Source organism: Phyllobates terribilis, unplaced genomic scaffold (assembly GCF_046119375.1).
Source record: "Phyllobates terribilis strain yellow unplaced genomic scaffold, ASM4611937v1 Scaffold_1__5_contigs__length_1240528914, whole genome shotgun sequence".
Classification (NCBI taxonomy): domain Eukaryota; kingdom Metazoa; phylum Chordata; class Amphibia; order Anura; family Dendrobatidae; genus Phyllobates; species Phyllobates terribilis.
Window position 1 is genome coordinate 1,234,000,837 of NW_027362761.1, and position 16,983 is coordinate 1,234,017,819.

A 16,983-nucleotide genomic window follows, 5' to 3' on the forward strand; every position below is an offset into this window, starting at 1 on the left:
TTACTTTCCCATCATTTTATTTCTGCCTTCGCGTCACTTCTTCCTCTAACCAATCCCATTCTCTCATCGCTGTTCTCATTGCTACCCGGCTCTTCACTTCCATGGTGCCAGCTTCGCTGCAGCCATTTCCATCCAGTTTTCAATCCTTCCTTTCCTGTTTTACCCCTTCATGTCCCTTAACTGCCTCGATCTATTTGCCCCACATCCATTTACTTTCTTTGCTCCTTAGATATTACTTACACAACTCAGCTATTGTGCTTCGTTCATCACATTTTTTTTCTTCTGCTCCTTAGATCTTGCCTCCTCCACGTCATTCACCGTCTCATTTTGCGCATTTGCCTTATTTCCTACTAGACCTATCCTCCATTTTACTCCTTCCATCCCTTCCGATTATGGTCTATCCCATCCATGTCAATAGGTATTTTTTTTCCTCTTACCTCATTTTCTTATCCTCAAATCCTACCCCTACATGTCCTTACATCTTCATGTCCCTTCTCTTACCCCATTTATATTGCTATTTATTAATATAGCGCCAGTTATTCCATGGCGCTTTAAGTAGCAAAAACTCAATAATCTTGAACAAAACGAGTCAGCAACTGGTACAGGAGAGAGGACCCTGCCCGCGAGGGCTCACAGTCTACAGGGGATGGTGGAGGATACAGTAGGTGAGGGTAGAGCTGGTCGTGCAGAGGTATGGTGGAGCGAGAACCCTGCCCGCGAGGGCTCACAATCTACAAGGGATGAGTGAAGATACAGTAGGTGAGGGCAGAGCTGGTCGTGCAGAGGTATGGTGGAGCGAGGACCCTGCCCGCGAGGGCTCACAGTCTACAGGGGATGGGTGAGGATACAGTAGGTGAGGGTAGAGCTGGTCGTGCAGCGGTATGGTGGAGCGAGGACCCTGGACGCGAGGGCTCACAGTCTACAAGGGATGGGTGAGGATACAGTAGGTGAGGGTAGAGCTGGTCGTGTAGAGGTATGGTGGAGTGAGGACCCTGCCCGCGAGGGCTCACAATCTACAGGGGATGGGTGAGGATACAGTAGGTGAGGGAAGGGCTGGTCGTGCAGAGGTATGGTGGAGCGAGGACCCTGCCCGCGAGGGCTCACAATCTACAAGGGATGAGTGAGGATACAGTAGGTGAGGGTAGAGCTGGTCGTGTAGAAGTATGGTGGAGCGAGGACCCTGCCTGCGAGGGCTCACAATCTACAAGGGATGGGTGAGGATACAGTAGGTGAGGGTAGAGCTGGTCATGCAGCGGTATGGTGGAGCGAGGACCCTGCCCGTGAGGGCTCACAATCTACAAGGGATGGGTGAGGATACAGTAGGTGAGGGTAGAGCTGGTCGTGTAGAGGTATGGTGGAGCGAGAACCCTGCCCGCGAGGGCTCACAGTCTACAAGGGATGGGTGAGGATACAGTAAGTGAGGGTAGAGCTGGTCGTGCAGCGGTATGGTGGAGCGAGAACCCTGCCCGCGAGGGCTCACAGTCTACAAGGGATGGGTGAGGATACAGTAAGTGAGGGTAGAGCTGGTCGTGCAGCGGTGTGGTGGAGCGAGGACTCACAGTCTACAAGGGATGGGTGAGGATACAGTAGGTCGGGGTAGAGCTGGTCGTGCAGTGGTATGGTGGAGCGAGAACCCTGCCCGCGAGGGCTCACAGTCTACAGGGGATGGTGGAGGATACAGTAGGTGAGGGTAGAGCTGGTCGTGCAGCGGTATGGTGGAGCGAGAACCCTGCCCGCGAGGGCTCACAGTCTACAAGGGATGGGTGAGGATACAGTAGGTGAGGGTAGAGCTGGTCGTGCAGCAGTATGGTGGAGCGAGGACCCTGCCCGCGAGGACTCACAGTCTACAGGGGATGGGTGAGGATACAGTAGGTCGGGGTAGAGCTGGTCGTGCAGCGGTATGGTGGAGCGAGGACCCTGCCTGCGAGGTCTCACAGTCTACAAGGGATGGGTGAGGATACAGTAGGTGAGGGCAGAGCTGGTCGTGTAGAGGTATGGTGGAGCGAGGACCCTGCCCGCAAGTTCTCACAGTCTACAAGGGATGGGTGAGGATACAGTAGGTGAGGGTAGGGCTGGTCGTGCAGCGGTATGGTGGAGCGAGGACCCTGCCCGCGAGGTCTCACAATCTACAAGGGATGGGTGAGGATACAGTAGGTGAGGGCAGAGCAGGTCGTGCAGCGGTATGGTGGAGCGAGGACCCTGCCCGTGAGGTCTCACAGTCTACAAGGGATGGGTGAGGATACAGTAGGTGAGGGTAGGGCTGGTCGTGCAGCGGTATGGTGGAGTGATGGTTACTGCAGGTTGTAGGCTTGTCGGAAGAGGTGGGTCTTCAGGCTCCTTTTGAAGGTTTCCACGGTAGGCGAGAGTCTGATATATTGGGGTAGAGAGTTCCAAAGTAGGGGGGGATGCACGGGAGAAATCTTGTATGCGATTGTGGGATGAGGAGATAAGAGGGGAGTAGAGAAGGAGATCTTGTGAGGATCGGAGGTTGCGTGCGGGTATGTAACGGGAGACTAGGTCAGAGATATATGGAGGAGACAGGTTGTGGATGGCTTTGTATGCCAAGGTTAGGGTCTTCAACTTGAGTCTCTGGGTAATGGGGAGCCAGTGAAGGAATTGACAGAGGGGTCAGGCCGGGGAGTAGTGGGTGGACAGGTGGATTAGTCAGACAGCAGAGTTTAGGATAGATTGGAGGGGTGCGAGAGTGTTAGAAGGGAGGCCACAGAGCAGGAGGTTGCAGTAGTCGAGGCGGGAGATGATTAGGGCGTGCACTAGTGTTTTTGCAGAGTCTTTGCTGAGGAATGCGCGGATCCGGGAGATATTTTTGAGTTGGAGTCGGCAGGAAGTGGAAAGGGCTTGGATATGTGGTTTGAAGGAGAGATCAGAGTCCAGGGTTACATCGATGCAGCGAGCTTGTGTTACTGGGAAGAGTGGGCAGTCATTAAATTCAGTTTTATTCATGTTTAGTTTTAGAAATCTGGTAGAGAAGGATGAGATAGCAGACAGACATTGTGGGATTTTGGTTAGTAAGGAGGAGATATCGGGTCCAGAGAGGAAGATCTGTGTGTCATCAGCATAGAGGTGATACTGAAAGTCGTGAGACTCTATGAGCTGTCCCAGGCCGAAGCTGTAGATGTAGAAGAGCAGGGGCCCTAGAACTGAACCTTGGGGGACACCGACAGATATGGGGCGAGATGAGGAGGTAGTGTGTGAGTGGGAGACTATGAATGTCCGGTCTGTTAGGTATGAAGAGATTCAAGATAGGGCCAAGTCTGTGATGCCAAGAGAAAAGAGAGTCTGTAGTAAGAGGGAATGGTCCACTGTGTTGAAGGCAGATGACAGGTCCAGGAGGAGGAGGACAGAGTAGTGGCGCTTGGATTTGGTGGGTTAGTAGATCGTTGGTGACTTTAAGTCAGGGCAGTTTCAGTGGAGTGGTGCTGTCAGAAGCCTGATTGTAAGCAGTCGAAGAGGGAGCAGGAGGAGAGGTGGGAGGACAGTTCAAGGTGGACTTGTTGTTCTAGTAGTTTTGAGGCATAGGGGAGGAGTGATATGGGGCGATAGCTAAACAGAAAGGATGGGTCAGGGGAGGGCTTTTTGAGGATGGGTATGATTGACGCATGTTTGAAACATGAGGGGAAGATGCTGGGATGAAGACTGTGGTAAGGTTAGGGATGAGGTGGGACGGGATTGGGTCGAGTTCACAGGTGGTGTGGTGTGATTTGGAGAGTAAAGAGGAAACTTGATTTTCTGTAATGGTGGAGAAGCTGGTTTTGGAGGAGGAAGGTTGGGTAGATATGAGGAGGGGCAGTGGGGACTTAAGGCTGAAGCTTTGTCTGATGTTGTCAATCTTCTGCTTGAAGAATGTGGCAAAGTCTTCGGCTGAGATGAGAGGAGAGGGAGGAGGCGCTGGGGGACAGAGGAGAGAATTGAAAGTTTTGAATAGCTGTTTAGGGTTGTGAGACAGGGAGGATATGAGAGATAAGAAGTAGGTTTGTTTTGCTGCAGTGAGTGTGGACTTGAAGGTAGTGAGGGACTGTGATGCGATGAAGTGTTCATTGGATTAGGACCTTTTCCATCTCATCTCAACAACCCTGGAGGCCCGTCGCAGTTCTTTAGTCAGGTTGGTGTGCTAGAGTTGACTATTGATTGTGCGAGCTTTGGTATGTGTGAGAGGGGCGACCGAATCGAGAACTGCAGCTGTTGTGGTGTTATATAAAGCAGCAGCGTCTGCATCGTGTAAGGAACTTATGTCTGCAAGAGGGAGGAGGGATTCAGAGAGTGAGTGTAGGTCAAGGTGTTTGAGATTTCTGCGAGGGTGTGCAAGTTTGTGGAGTGGAGTTTGTGGACCTGGAGAGGAGAGGGCAGAGAATGTAAGTAGGTTGTGGTCAGAAAGAGGGAGGTGTGAGTTGGAGAGGTTAGATAAGGAGCAGAGGCGGGTGAAGATGAGGTCCAGAGTGTGGCCGTCTTTGTGAGTGGCTGTGGAAGACCACTGAGCAAGGCCGAAGGATGAAGTGAGGGATAGAAGCTTGGAGACAGATGAGTGGATAGTGTCATTGGGGATGTTGAAGTCGCCCATGATGATAGTGGGGATGTCGGCGGAAAGGAAGTAAGTAGCCAGGTGGTGAAGTGGTCATAGAAAGTGGTGGCTAGCCCTGGGGGACGGTAAATGACAGCCAGTTGGAGGGGGAAAAGATGCGCACACAGTGCACCTCAAAAAAGGGGAGAGTAACGAAGGGCAGCAGTGGGATTTGGGTGACGGCACAGGTATCAGACAGGAAAAAGCCAACTCCTCCACCATGTTTGCTGCTGGGACAGTGGGGTGTGGGAAAGGTGGAATCCACCGTATGAAAGTGCAGCTGGAGAAGCTGTGTCAGAGGTGGTGAGCCATGTTTCGGTGATGGCGAGGAAGGAAAGTTTGTTAGTAATGAAAAGATCATGACGATCCTCTTTATATCCTTACCCCGTCGTGTCCTTAAATCTTCATGTCCCCTCCCTTACACCATCCCTTCATCTTAATGTCTTGACCCTCCATGTCCCCTCCCTTATACATCCCTCCCTCCTTATGTCCGGCCCACCATGTCCTTACATCTTCATGTCCTCTCTCTTACATGTCCATTCCTCCTTATGTTCTGCCCCTCCATGTCCTTACATCTTCTTGTCCCCGCTCTTACATCATCCTTTCCTCCTTAATGTCCGACCCTTCCATCTTCATGTCTCCTCTCTCATACTTCCCTTCCTCCTTATGTTCTGCCACTCCATGTCCTTATATCTTCTCGTCCCCTCTCTTACATCATCTCTTCCTCCTTAATGTCCAACTCTTCCATGTCCTTACATCTTCCAGTTTCCTCTCTTCCATCCCTTCCTCCTTATTTTATGTCCGGAGCTTCCCTGCTTTTACATCTTCATGTCCCCTCTTAGGTCCTGCCCCTCAATATCCTAGAATTCTGCAACCTACCTCCGCTCTTACGCCATCTTCTCCTCCTTACACCCTGCCATCGTATGTCCTTGCATCTTCTTTTCTCCTTTCTTCCTCGTGTCCTCTTCCTCTTTGTCCTTACAACCTCCTTTCTGTATTCACTGCCTCCTTTGCTTCTCTGTTCCACGCCTGTCTACCTCCATCACATTTCTTCTATCAATCCCACCCATTATTTTATTCTGCTCATCCTTTTCTTGTTTTCAGTCCGCAGAGGAAGGGGCCACCAGCACCATTTACTGCTGCGTATCAGAGGAGGCCAAGGGGCTGAACGGAAAGTACATAGAGAGTGACTGCACCATTGGGCTGCCCTCAGAGAAGACTCGGGATCCAGCCATCAACAAGAAACTATGGGAGGCCTGCGAGTTAGCGACTAATCTCAATAGTCAACTGGGGAATTGAGGAGTAAAACAAGAGAAACCTCGAGATTCTCCATAAACTGTAGAGAAGGCAAGGCCTCTCAACTGATGGGACAAATACCCAAAAAAAGGGGTGAGAACTGTGTAGTACGACACCAGAGAGCCCCCCCCAAATATCATAAAATGTCAATAAAAATGTGTAATTTACAAAGTAATCAGAGGCTAAATAATCCCATAAATTATGGAAGTCCTGGGACACAAGAGTTTACAATCTAGAAAGAAGGGACAGGATGATCGTAGAGACCGGACATGAGAACTTACTAGATAACAGATATAAGGACACCATTGAGATTCTGAACCACAAGGGCTTACATTCCAGATAGAAGTGTCTCCAAACAACATACCATGAAGTAGCCTCAGCCCACAGAAATCCCCAATGCCGGCAGAAAGGACTGGAAGAGCACTCCATGTAACTAATGGGACCCTCAAGAGCTCCCCGTCACAAGTGAGGGTGTACAGGGGAAAGGCAAGAAATACATTAACCCCTATGACCTAATAGTACGTCTTGGTGACCTGGGCCGATTGGACCAATGACAAGCGGTGCGGGGCGATCGCCGCCAGGTGTCAGCTGATAGTACCGGGTGTCAGCTGTGACAATGTGCAGGGAGCGGTCCCGCACCACTTCCGGCACATTAACCCCCTCAATGCTGCGATCGAAGTCGATCGCAGCATTGCGGTGGCAAGGGGAGGTGATCGGGATACTCACCTCCTCTACCGGCCTCCAGCGCTGTCTGCCGCGGCTTCCCGGATGTTGCCATGACGACCCGATGTCGTCAAGACAATATCCGGGTCACCAGACAGCAGGAAGATTCTTTGGTCATGCGCAGTGCATGACCAAACTATCTTCTCCCTGTGCAGCGCTGACAGCCTGCATAGCACAGTGATGGTGCTGCATTCCTGTGCTATACAGGCGATCAGAATAAAAAAAGTGAAAGTCCCAGAGTGGGACACAAAATAAAAGTCCAAAAAGTGTTAAAAAATGAAAAAAAAAATAAAAAAAAAGCGAAGCAAAAAAACAATGCTTTATCATCATACCGCCAAACAAAAAATGAAATAACACGCGATCAAAAAGACAAATATAAATAAAAGTGGTACCGCTGAAGACGTCATCTCGTCCCGCAAAAAACAAGCCGCCATACAGCTCCATCAGCCGAAAAATAAAAAAGTTATAGCTCTCAGAATAAAGCGATGCAAAAAATATTTTTTTCTAGAAAATAGCTTTTATTGTGTAAAAGCGCCAAAACATAGAAAAACGATATAAATGTGGTACCGCTGTAAACGTACTGACCCGAAGGATAAAGCTACACTATCAGTTTTTCCACACGCGGAACAGAATAAAAAAAAAAAACATAAAAAGAAATTCTGGAATTGTTGGTTTTTGTTTATTCTGCCTCCCAAAAATCAGAATAGAAAGCGATGAAAAAATGTCACGTGCCTGAAAATGGCACCAATAAAAGCGTCAACTCATCCCGCAAAACACAAGCCATCACATGACTGTCTGCCGAAATATGAAAAAATTATAGCTCTCAAAATATGGCGATGCAAAAACTAGATTTTACAAAAAAAAGTGTCTTTTAGTGTGTGACAGCTGTCAATCATGAAAACCCCATATGATTCTGGTATCACTGTAATCACATCGACTCGAAGAATAAGGTCGTCTAATCACTTATACCGCACTAGGAACAGCGTAAAAAATAAACGCTAGGGTTGGGGTTGGGCTAGGGTTAGGGCTGGGGCTAAGGTTGGGATTTTTTTCAAAAGTTAAAAAAAAAATAAAAAGATGACGATATGGCGACCAGTGTTGAGCGCACATGCTCGCTGCTTGAGTGTGCATCGGGTGCTCGGGTATGCACTGAGTATCGCGGGTGCTCGAGTCTCCGCCCCATATGCTTCGTGGCCAAAAAAAACTCACAGGGATTGCCTGCCATGCACGAGCGATCCTTGCATGTTTTTTGGGGGGCGTCTAATAACCATGAAACATGCGGGCGGGGACTCCAGCATGTCACTCCAGCACCCGTGATACATGGTGCATACCTGAGTACCCGATGCAAACTCAAGTAGCGAGCACTTGCGCTCAAGACTAATGACAACTTATTCAATATGACGACCTAATGTTATCAAATTCTGTGTCGTACCTCTGGATTCAAAATGTTCACTATACCCCTTGATAAAATCCTTGAGGGGTGTAGTTTCCAAAATGGGGTCACTTGTGGGGGGTTTCCACTGTTTAGGCACATCAGGGGCTCTCCAAACGCGACATGGCGTCCGCTCTCGATTCCAGCCAATTTTGCATTCAAAAAGTCACACAGTGCTCCTTCCCTTCAGAACCCTGTCGTGCGCCCAAACACTGTATTTTCCCCACATATGGGGTATTGGCGTACTCAGGAGAAATTGCACAACAGTTTTTGGGGTCCATTTTCTCCTCTTACCCTTGTGAAAATAAAAAAATTGGGGCTAAAACATCATTTTTGTGGAAAAAGTTTGATTTTTTTATTTTCACGGCACTATGTTATAAACTTCTGCAAAGCTCTTGGGGGTTCAGGGTGCTCACCACATATCTAGATAAGTTCCCTGAGGGGTCTAGTTTCCAAAATGGTGTCACTTGTGGGGGGTTTCCACTGTTTAGGCACATCAGGGGCTCTCCAAACGCAACATGGCGTCCGCTAATTATTCAAGCAAATTTTACATTTAAAAAGTCAAATGGCGCTCCTTCCCTTCCGAGGTCTTCCGTGCGCCCTAACAGTGGTTTTTCCCCACATATTGGGTATCTGCGTGCTCAGGGGAAATTGCACAACAAATTTTGGGGTCCATTTTTTCCTGTTAAAATAAAAAAAATTGGGTCTAAAGTAACATTTTTGTGAAAAATGTTAATTTTTTTCTTCCACATTCCAAAAATTCCTGTGAAGCACCTGAAGGGTTAATAAAGTTCTTGAATGTGGTTTTGAGCACCTTGAGGGGTGCAGTTTTTAGAATGGTGTCACTTTTGGGTATTTTATGTCATATAGACCTCTCAAAGTGACTTCAAATGTGATGTGGTCCCTAAAAAAATGGTTTTGTAAATTTTGTTGGAAAAATGAGAAATTGCTGGTCAACTTTTAACCCTTATAACTTCCTAACAAGAAAAAATTTGGTTCCAAAATTGTGCTGATGTAAAGTAGACATGTGGAAAATGTTATTTATTAACTCTTTTGTGTGACGTATCTCTCTGATTTAAGGGCATAAAAATGTAAATTTTGAAAATTGCAAAATTTTCGCCAAATTTCCGTTTTTTTTTTCACAAATAAACGCAAGTGATATCGAAGAAATTTTACCACAATCATGAAGAACAATATGTCACGAAAAAACTGTCTCAGAATCAGGGGGATCCATTGAAGCTCCAGAGTAATTACCTCATAAAGTGACAGTGGTCAGAATTGTAAAAATTGGCCTGGTCATTAACGTGTAAACCACCCTGGGGGTAAAGGGGTTAAACAGAATTAGAAAAATATGTCTCCTACTTCCAGATAAAAGCCCCTCTCACACAGGTTATGTCCGATATTACAGCTCAGCCCCATTCTCAGCCTGTACAACCTCTAAGTTCATTACTAGGGTCAAAGTGTAGACCTGTCGCCTACATCAAGGTCTTCGAACTTCCTCAGGACCCTGTGACATCAAGAAGGTTGTATATCGCCACAACAGACATTCGGGAGCAATAGGTTGTCTGGTAGGTTACAGTAATGATGTTACCCATCTTTGTGATGTCACCGCCATCCAGTGCCCGTCACCGCCATCCAGTGCCCGTCACCGCCAGGTGATGATCACGCTCCGCTTGTCCTGCCGCGCCCTCTCCTGCAGCTTGTGGTGATCTCGGCACGTCACGTCCTTACAATGAGACAAGTCCAGAGCCTTTAGGTCATTTTTGGCCCTCAGTATTAGGGAAACCCCCCATTGGGTGATGTTACTGCGGCACAGTGACACCTCCCGCAGTTTCTGGAGAGGCTCAGGCTGATGTGACCCATACACCACCTCAAACACCCCATCAAGAGCAGCAGGGATCCCACAGAGTGACAAAGACTCCAATTTGGGACATCCCTTTAGAAGAGATACCAACAATCCTCCAAGTTTATGTAGAAAGGTGGGATGCAAAACATCCTCTCCTTCCAGGAGCAGGCTGAAGGTGTGCAGGTGGGGTAACAAGAGAGGGTCAACTGGCCAAGGAGGAAGCTCAGGGCCATTGTGTGAAGCAGTATAGCGTGGCACAGTGAGGTGACTCTGGAAGCTCTGAAGGTTTGAGCACCAGGTTACCAGGGTGGACAAGGACTCCTCATGGCACCAGAGCAGATTCTGCAGTGACAGGAGGCGCAAGTTCTTACTGATGGGATGGATGGTGGTCAGGATCTCCTCCAGCCTCCTCTGAGGACATTCAGGGCAGTGCAGGATCAGGCGGGTGAGGTTTGGCCACTGGACAAGACTCCATGACTGTTCGGTTTGGTTCCTGAGGGAGATGCCCACTTCTTCGAGTCCTTGGCACAAAGATCCCAGTGTAGAAGCGTCATCCTCATCAAGGTCTTCAAGTTTTTTAAGGCATAGTATGGTGTCTTGTGCCACAGTCCCCATGTTCTCTTTTTTTCCCCTTCTGGTGGGTCTAGTTTTGGCCACCTCAGACAATGAGGGAAAGTTTTCTGGCGGAAAATTAGAAGGGCTCAACTTCCTGAGGTACAGAAGACGCATGGCATCGGCCAAAGAAGGGTTGGTGAATTGCTCAAGGTAGGGAAGGGCCAGCAATACGAAACATATAGTATGGACCCACTGCTCAAGGTTAACCTGTGGCATTACATCCTGCAGGAGCAGCACTCGCAAAGCCTGGCAGCAGAACCGTCCACTCCTTGCATCATACACCAAAGTCAGCAGGGAAGATGCGGAAATCTTCTTACATCGCGATAAGTCCAGCTCACGTAGTCTCTGACAAAAGCTGCCAATAGCAGCCAAGACTAGAGAATCACTCTGAGTATCTGCAAGGTAGAGCTTCTGGAGGCGCGGCAATCGCTCCACCAGCAAGGCCAGGGAGGTGGCGGGGACTCGGTTACAGGAGTGCAAGTCCAGAGATGTCAGGAACTGTGAGGAACAAAGAACAAGTGTCAGGCAATAGAGGATGAAGACGGGTCATGGGCAGGGAGGGCAATAGGATGGAGAGGAGGACAGGAGAGTCACAGGCTTGGACAGAGAGCAGGAGGGTCACAGGATGGGGAACAGGAGGATCACAGGCAGGGGAGCAGGAGGACAGGAGGGTCACAGGCAGGGGAGCAGGAAAACAGGAGGGTCACAGGCAGGGGAGCAGGAGGACAGAAGGGTCACAGGCTGGGGAGCAGGAGGACAGGAGGGTCACAGGCAGGGGAGCAGGAGGACAGGAGGGTCACAGGCAGGGGAGCAGGAGGACAGGAGGGTCACAGGCTGGGGAGCAGGAGGACAGGAGGGTCACAGGCTGGGGAGCAGGAGGAAAGAAGGGTCACAGGCAGGGGAGCAGGCGGACAGGAGGGTCACAGGCAGGGGAGCAGGAGGACAGGAGGGTCACAGGCAGGGGAGCAGGCGGACAGGAGGGTCACAGGCAGGGGAGCAGGAGGGTCACAGGCAGGGGAGCAGGAGGACAGGAGGGTCAAAGGCTGGGGAGCAGGAGGACAGGAGGGTCACAGGCAGGGGAGCAGGAGGGTCACAGGCAGGGGAGCAGGAAAACAGGAGGGTCACAGGCAGTGGAGCAGGAGGACAGGAGGGTCACAGGCAGTGGAGCAGGAGGACAGAAGGGTCACAGGCAGAGGAGAAGGACAGGAGGGTCACAGGCAGGGGAGCAGGAGGACAGGAGGGTCACAGGCTGGGGAGGATGAGGACAGGAGGGTCACAGGCAGGGGAGCAGGAGGACAGGAGGGTCACAGGCATGGGAGGATGAGGACAGGAGGGTCACAGGCTGGGGAGCAGGAGGACAGGAGGGCCACAGGCACGGGAGGATGAGGACAGGAGGGTCACAGGCATGGGAGGATGAGGACAGGAGGGTCACAGGCAGGGGAGCAGGAGGACAGGAGGGCCACAGGCACGGGAGGATGAGGACAGGAGGGTCACAGGCTGGTGAGGATTAGGACAGGAGGGTCACAGGCAGGGGAGCAGGAGGACAGGAGGGTCACAGGCACGGGAGGATGAGGACAGGAGGGTCACAGGCAGGGGAGCAGGAGGACAGGAGGGTCACAGGCAGGGGAGCAGGAGGACAGGAGGGTCACAGGTAGGGGAGCAGGAGGACAGGAGGGTCACAGGCAGGGGAGAAGAACAGGAGGGACACAGGATGGGGAACAGGAGGGTCACAGGCAGGGGAGCAGGAGGGTCACAGGCAGGGGAGCAGGAAAACAGGAGGGTCACAGGCAGGGGAGTAGGAGGACAGGAGGGTCACAGGCAGGGGAGCAGGAGGACAGGAGGGTCACAGGCTGGGGAGCAGGAGGACAGAAGGGTCACAGGCAGGGGAGAAGGACAGGAGGGTCACAGGATGGGGAACAGGAGGGTCACAGGCAGGGGAGCAGGAAAACAGGAGGGTCACAAGCTGGGGAGCAGGAGGACAGAAGGGTCACAGGCAGGGGAGCAGGAGGACAGGAGGGTCATAGGCAGGGGAGCAGGAGGACAGGAGGGTCACAGGCAGGGGAGCAGGAGGACAGGAGGGTCACAGGCAGGTGAGCAGGAGGACAGGAGGGTCACAGGCTGGGGAGGATGTGGACAGGAGGGTCACAGGCTGGGGAGGATGAGGACAGGAGGGTCACAGGCATGGGAGCAGGAGGACAGGAGGGTCACAGGCATGGGAGCAGGAGGACAGGAGGGTCACAGGCTGGGGAGCAGGAGGACAGGAGGGTCACAGGCACGGGAGCAGGAGGACAGGAGGGTCACAGGCAGGGGAGCAGAAGGACGGGAGGGTCACAGGCTGGGGAGGATGTGGACAGGAGGGTCACAGGCAGGGGAGCAGGAGGACAGGAGGGTCACAGGCAGGGGAGCAGGAGGACAGGAGGGTCACAGGCTGGGGAGGATGAGGACAGGAGGGTCACAGGCATGGGAGGATGAGGACAGGATGGTCACAGGCAGGGGAGCAGGAGGACAGGAGGGTCACAGGCACGGGAGGATGAGGACAGGAGGGTCACAGGCTGGTGAGGATTAGGACAGGAGGGTCACAGGCAGGGGACCAGGAGGACAGGAGGGTCACAGGCAGGGGACCAGGAGGACAGGAGGGTCACAGGCAGGGGACCAGGAGGACAGGAGGGTCACAGGCAGGGGACCAGGAGGACAGGAGGGTCACAGGCAAGGGAGCAGGAGGACAGGAGGGTCACAAACAGGGGAGCAGGAGGACAGTAGGGTCACAGGCTGGGGAGCAGGAGGACAGTAGGGTCACAGGCTGGGGAGCAGGACAGTAGGGTCACAGGCTGGGGAGCAGGAGGACAGTAGGGTCACAGACTGGGGAGCAGGAGGACAGGAGGGTCACAGGCAGGGGAGCAGGAGGGTCACAGGCTGGGGAGCAGGAGGACAGGAGGGTCACAGGCTGGGGAGGATGTGGACAGGAGGGTCACAGGCAGGGGAGCAGGAGGACAGGAGGGTCACAGGCTGGGGAGGATGAGGACAGGAGGGTCACAGGCACGGGAGGATGAGGACAGGAGGATCACAGGCTGGTGAGGATTAGGACAGGAGGGTCACAGGCAGGGGAGCAGGAGGACAGGAGGGTCACAGGCAGGGGAGCAGGAGGACAGGAGGGTCACAGGCACGGGAGGATGAGGACAGGAGGGTCACAGGCTGGTGAGGATTAGGACAGGAGGGTCACAGGCAGGGGAGCAGGAGGACAGGAGGGTCACAGGCAGGGGAGCAGGAGGACAGGAGGGTCACAGGCAGGAGACCAGGAGGACAGGAGGGTCACAGGCAGGGGACCAGGAGGACAGGAGGGTCACAGGCAGGGGACCAGGAGGACAGGAGGGTCACAGGCAGGGGACCAGGAGGACAGGAGGGTCACAGGCAGGGGACCAGGAGGACAGGAGGGTCACAGGCAGGGGACCAGGAGGACAGGAGGGTCACAGGCAGGGGAGCAGGAGGACAGTAGGGTCACAGACTGGGGAGCAGGAGGACAGGAGGGTCACAGGCAGGGGAGCAGGAGGACAGGAGGGTCACAGGCTGGGGAGCAGAAGGACGGGAGGGTCACAGGCAGGTGAGCAGGAGGACAGGAGGGTCACAGGCAGGTGAGCAGGAGGACAGGAGGGTCACAGGCTGGGGAGCAGGAGGACATAAGGGTCACAGGCAGGGGAGCAGGAGGACATAAGGGTCACAGGCAGGGGAGCAGGAGGACATAAGGGTCACAGGCAGGGGAGCAGGAGGACATTAGGGTCACAGGCAGGGGAGCAGGAGGACAGGAGGGTCACAGGCAGGGGAGCAGGAGGACAGGAGGGTCACAGGCAGGGGAGCAGGAGGGCAGGAGGGTCACAGGCTGGGGAGCAGGAGGACAGGAGGGTCACAGGCAGGTGAGCAGGAGGACAGGAGGGTCACAGGCTGGGGAGCAGGAGGGTCACAGGCTGGGGAGCAGGAGGGTCACAGGCTGGGGAGCAGGAGGGTCACAGGCTGGGGAGCAGGAGGGTCACAGGCAGGGGAGCAGGAGGGTCACAGGCAGGGGAGCAGGAGGGTCACAGGCAGGGGAGCAGGAGGACAGGAGGGTCACAGGCTGGGGAACAGAAGGACAGGAGGGTCACAGGCAGGGGAGCAAGAGGGTCACAGGCTGGGGAGCAGAAGGACAGGAGGGTCACAGGCAGGGGAGCAGGAGGGTCACAGGCAGGGGAGCAGAAGGACAGGAGGGTCACAGGCTGGGGAGCAGAAGGACAGGAGGGTCACAGGCAGGGGAGCAGGAGGGTCACAGGCTGGGGAGCAGGAGGACAGAAGGGTCACAGGCAGGGGAGCAGGACGACAGGAGGGTCACAGGCAGGGGAGCAGGACGACAGGAAGGTCACAGGCAGGGGAGCAGGACGACAGGAGGGTCACAGGCAGGGGAGAAGGACAGGAGGGTCACAGGATGGGGAGCAGGAGGACAGAAGGGTCACAGGCAGGGGAGCAGGAGGACAGGAGGGTCACAGGCAGGGGAGCAGGAGGACAGGAGGGTCACAGGCAGGGGAGCAGGAGGACAGGAGGGTCACAGGCAGGGGAGCAGGAGGGTCACAGGCAGGGGAGCAGGAGGGTCACAGGCAGGGGAGCAGGAGGGTCACAGGCAGGGGAGCAGGAGGGTCACAGGCTGGGGAGCAGGAGGGTCACAGGCTGGGGAGCAGGAGGGTCACAGGCTGGGGAGCAGGAGGGTCACAGGCTGGGGAGCAGGAGGGTCACAGGCTGGGGAGCAGGAGGACAGGAAGGTCACACACAGGAGAGTAGGAGGACAGGAGGGTCACAGACAGGAGAGTAGGAGGACAGGAGGGTCACAGGCTGGGGAGCAGGAGGACAGGAGGGTCACAGGCTGGGGAGCAGCAGGACAGGAGGGTCACAGGCTGGTGAGGATGAGGACAGGAGGGTCACAGGCAGGGGAGCAGGAAGACAGGATGGTCACAGGCAGGTGAGCAGGAGTACAAGAGGGTCACATGCAGGGGAGCAGGAAGACAGGAAGGTCACAGGCAGGGGAGTAGGAGGACAGGAGGGTCACAGGCTGGGGAGCAGGAGGGTCACAGGCTGGGGAGCAGGAGGGTCACAGGCTGGGGAGCAGGAGGGTCACAGGCTGGGGAGCAGGAGGGTCACAGGCTGGGGAGCAGGAGGGTCACAGGCTGGGGAGCAGGAGGGTCACAGGCTGGGGAGCAAGAGGACAGGATGGTCACAGGCAGGGGAGCAAGAGGACAGGATGGTCACAGGCAGGGGAGCTAGAAGACAGGATGGTCACAGGCAGGGGAGCAAGAGGACAGGATGGTCACAGGCAGGGGAGCAGGACGGCAGGAAGGTCACAGGCAGGGGAGTAGGAGGACAGGAGGGTCACAGACGGGGAGCAGGAGGACAGGAGGGTCACAGGCTGGGGAGCAGGAGGACAGAAGGGTCACATGCAGGGGGAGCAGGAGGACAGGAGGGTTATAGGATGAGGAGGACAGGAGGGTTATGTGCCAGAGGGTGATTACACTCACCTTACAGCGGACAGTCACGAGTTGGACCATGGCTTTATTGACCAGGCTGGCACATGGGCGCAGGCTCAGCTCAGTCAGGTGAGGCTGGAGCAGCAGATGGAGTCCGGCCTTAGTCAACTTATGAGAGTCTCCAAGGATCTGTATCAGCTGCTGCACCAAGGGCCCGGCTGAAGGATGGAGAGCAAAAAGGGTCATTCCACCTCTACAGGGGCCTGGTTATCATGTATCTAATCTAGTGTATCTAATCCTACAGGAATATGGACAATGGGTTTAGGTGTGATAATGAGCTCCAGATCACCCTGTCTAATGTGGGGACATCAAATTCTATGTATCTACCCCAGCAGGTACGCTGGATTAGTGGGGGGCACCCCTCGGACGTGTTAGATTCGTAGGGTGCCCCCTGTACTCACCCAGCTGGTTGAAGGGCCCCTCAATGTACAGGAAGTTGTATTCCTCCATGTTCTTGTCCGTATAGTCCGCCATCCAGACACTCTGCATGTTCTCTGCGATGTTCTGCAGGCACAGGGACGTGAGAGTCTCCACATCGCTGCCTAATGACATCCTGGAGGGCCCTGTGGCAACAAAGGGACTGCACAACACCTTCGGAGCAATAACACCAAACAAAAAAAGCGAATGCATCACTACATATATCTCATAAAACCAAGGAATCGGGGCCCCACTAATGCACACCACTACAGCTACGGGGTGCCAATATTACTCTGTGTGCAGAATTCTCAGCAGTGCGGATAGTGGCGTATGGCCAACGGCGGCAGACTATGCGGCCGTTATGAGGCCGCCGCCCGGTATCACATGTTCAACTGTATCGGCATCCTGGATGCTGATACAGTTGAAAGCAATACTGGAAAAAGGAGGCCATCCATTCCCTTCTTCATCATTCTCCCTATGTGTCTGAACTCTCCTGTCTCAGCACAGCGGGTGAAATGACATCACTACATCGCACCCA

General features: G+C 53.7%; 2 protein-coding genes across 7 annotated transcripts in view; one reads left to right on the forward strand and one right to left on the reverse strand.

Moving 5' to 3' along the window:
* The window catches only part of LOC141164783 (retinol dehydrogenase 11-like), a 67,401-nt gene extending 59,044 nt beyond the window's left edge, over nucleotides 1–8,357 (forward strand). Inside the window, exon 6 of the mRNA XM_073650343.1 lies at nucleotides 5,681–8,357. Within this exon, the coding sequence (XP_073506444.1) occupies nucleotides 5,681–5,875 (195 nt within the window). The 3' untranslated portion in view covers nucleotides 5,876–8,357. The remainder of the gene's footprint in view (nucleotides 1–5,680) is intronic.
* A 498-nt stretch (nucleotides 8,358–8,855) lies between these two features.
* LOC141164758 (uncharacterized) overlaps nucleotides 8,856–16,983 on the reverse strand; it is a 75,933-nt gene continuing 67,805 nt past the window's right edge. For 4 of the 6 annotated variants that reach the window (XM_073650302.1, XM_073650330.1, XM_073650320.1 and 1 more), the window contains exons 2-4: nucleotides 16,430–16,591; nucleotides 16,020–16,186; nucleotides 8,856–10,986 (exon numbers count right to left, since the gene is read on the reverse strand). In XM_073650302.1, coding sequence (XP_073506403.1) covers nucleotides 9,673–10,986; nucleotides 16,020–16,186; nucleotides 16,430–16,580 — 1,632 coding nt within the window. In that variant the 5' untranslated portion in view covers nucleotides 16,581–16,591 and the 3' untranslated portion in view covers nucleotides 8,856–9,672. Of the gene's footprint in view, nucleotides 10,987–16,019; nucleotides 16,187–16,429; nucleotides 16,620–16,983 lie in introns of all 6 variants that reach the window. The other 2 variants (XM_073650311.1, XM_073650293.1) reach the window with 2 other exon arrangements.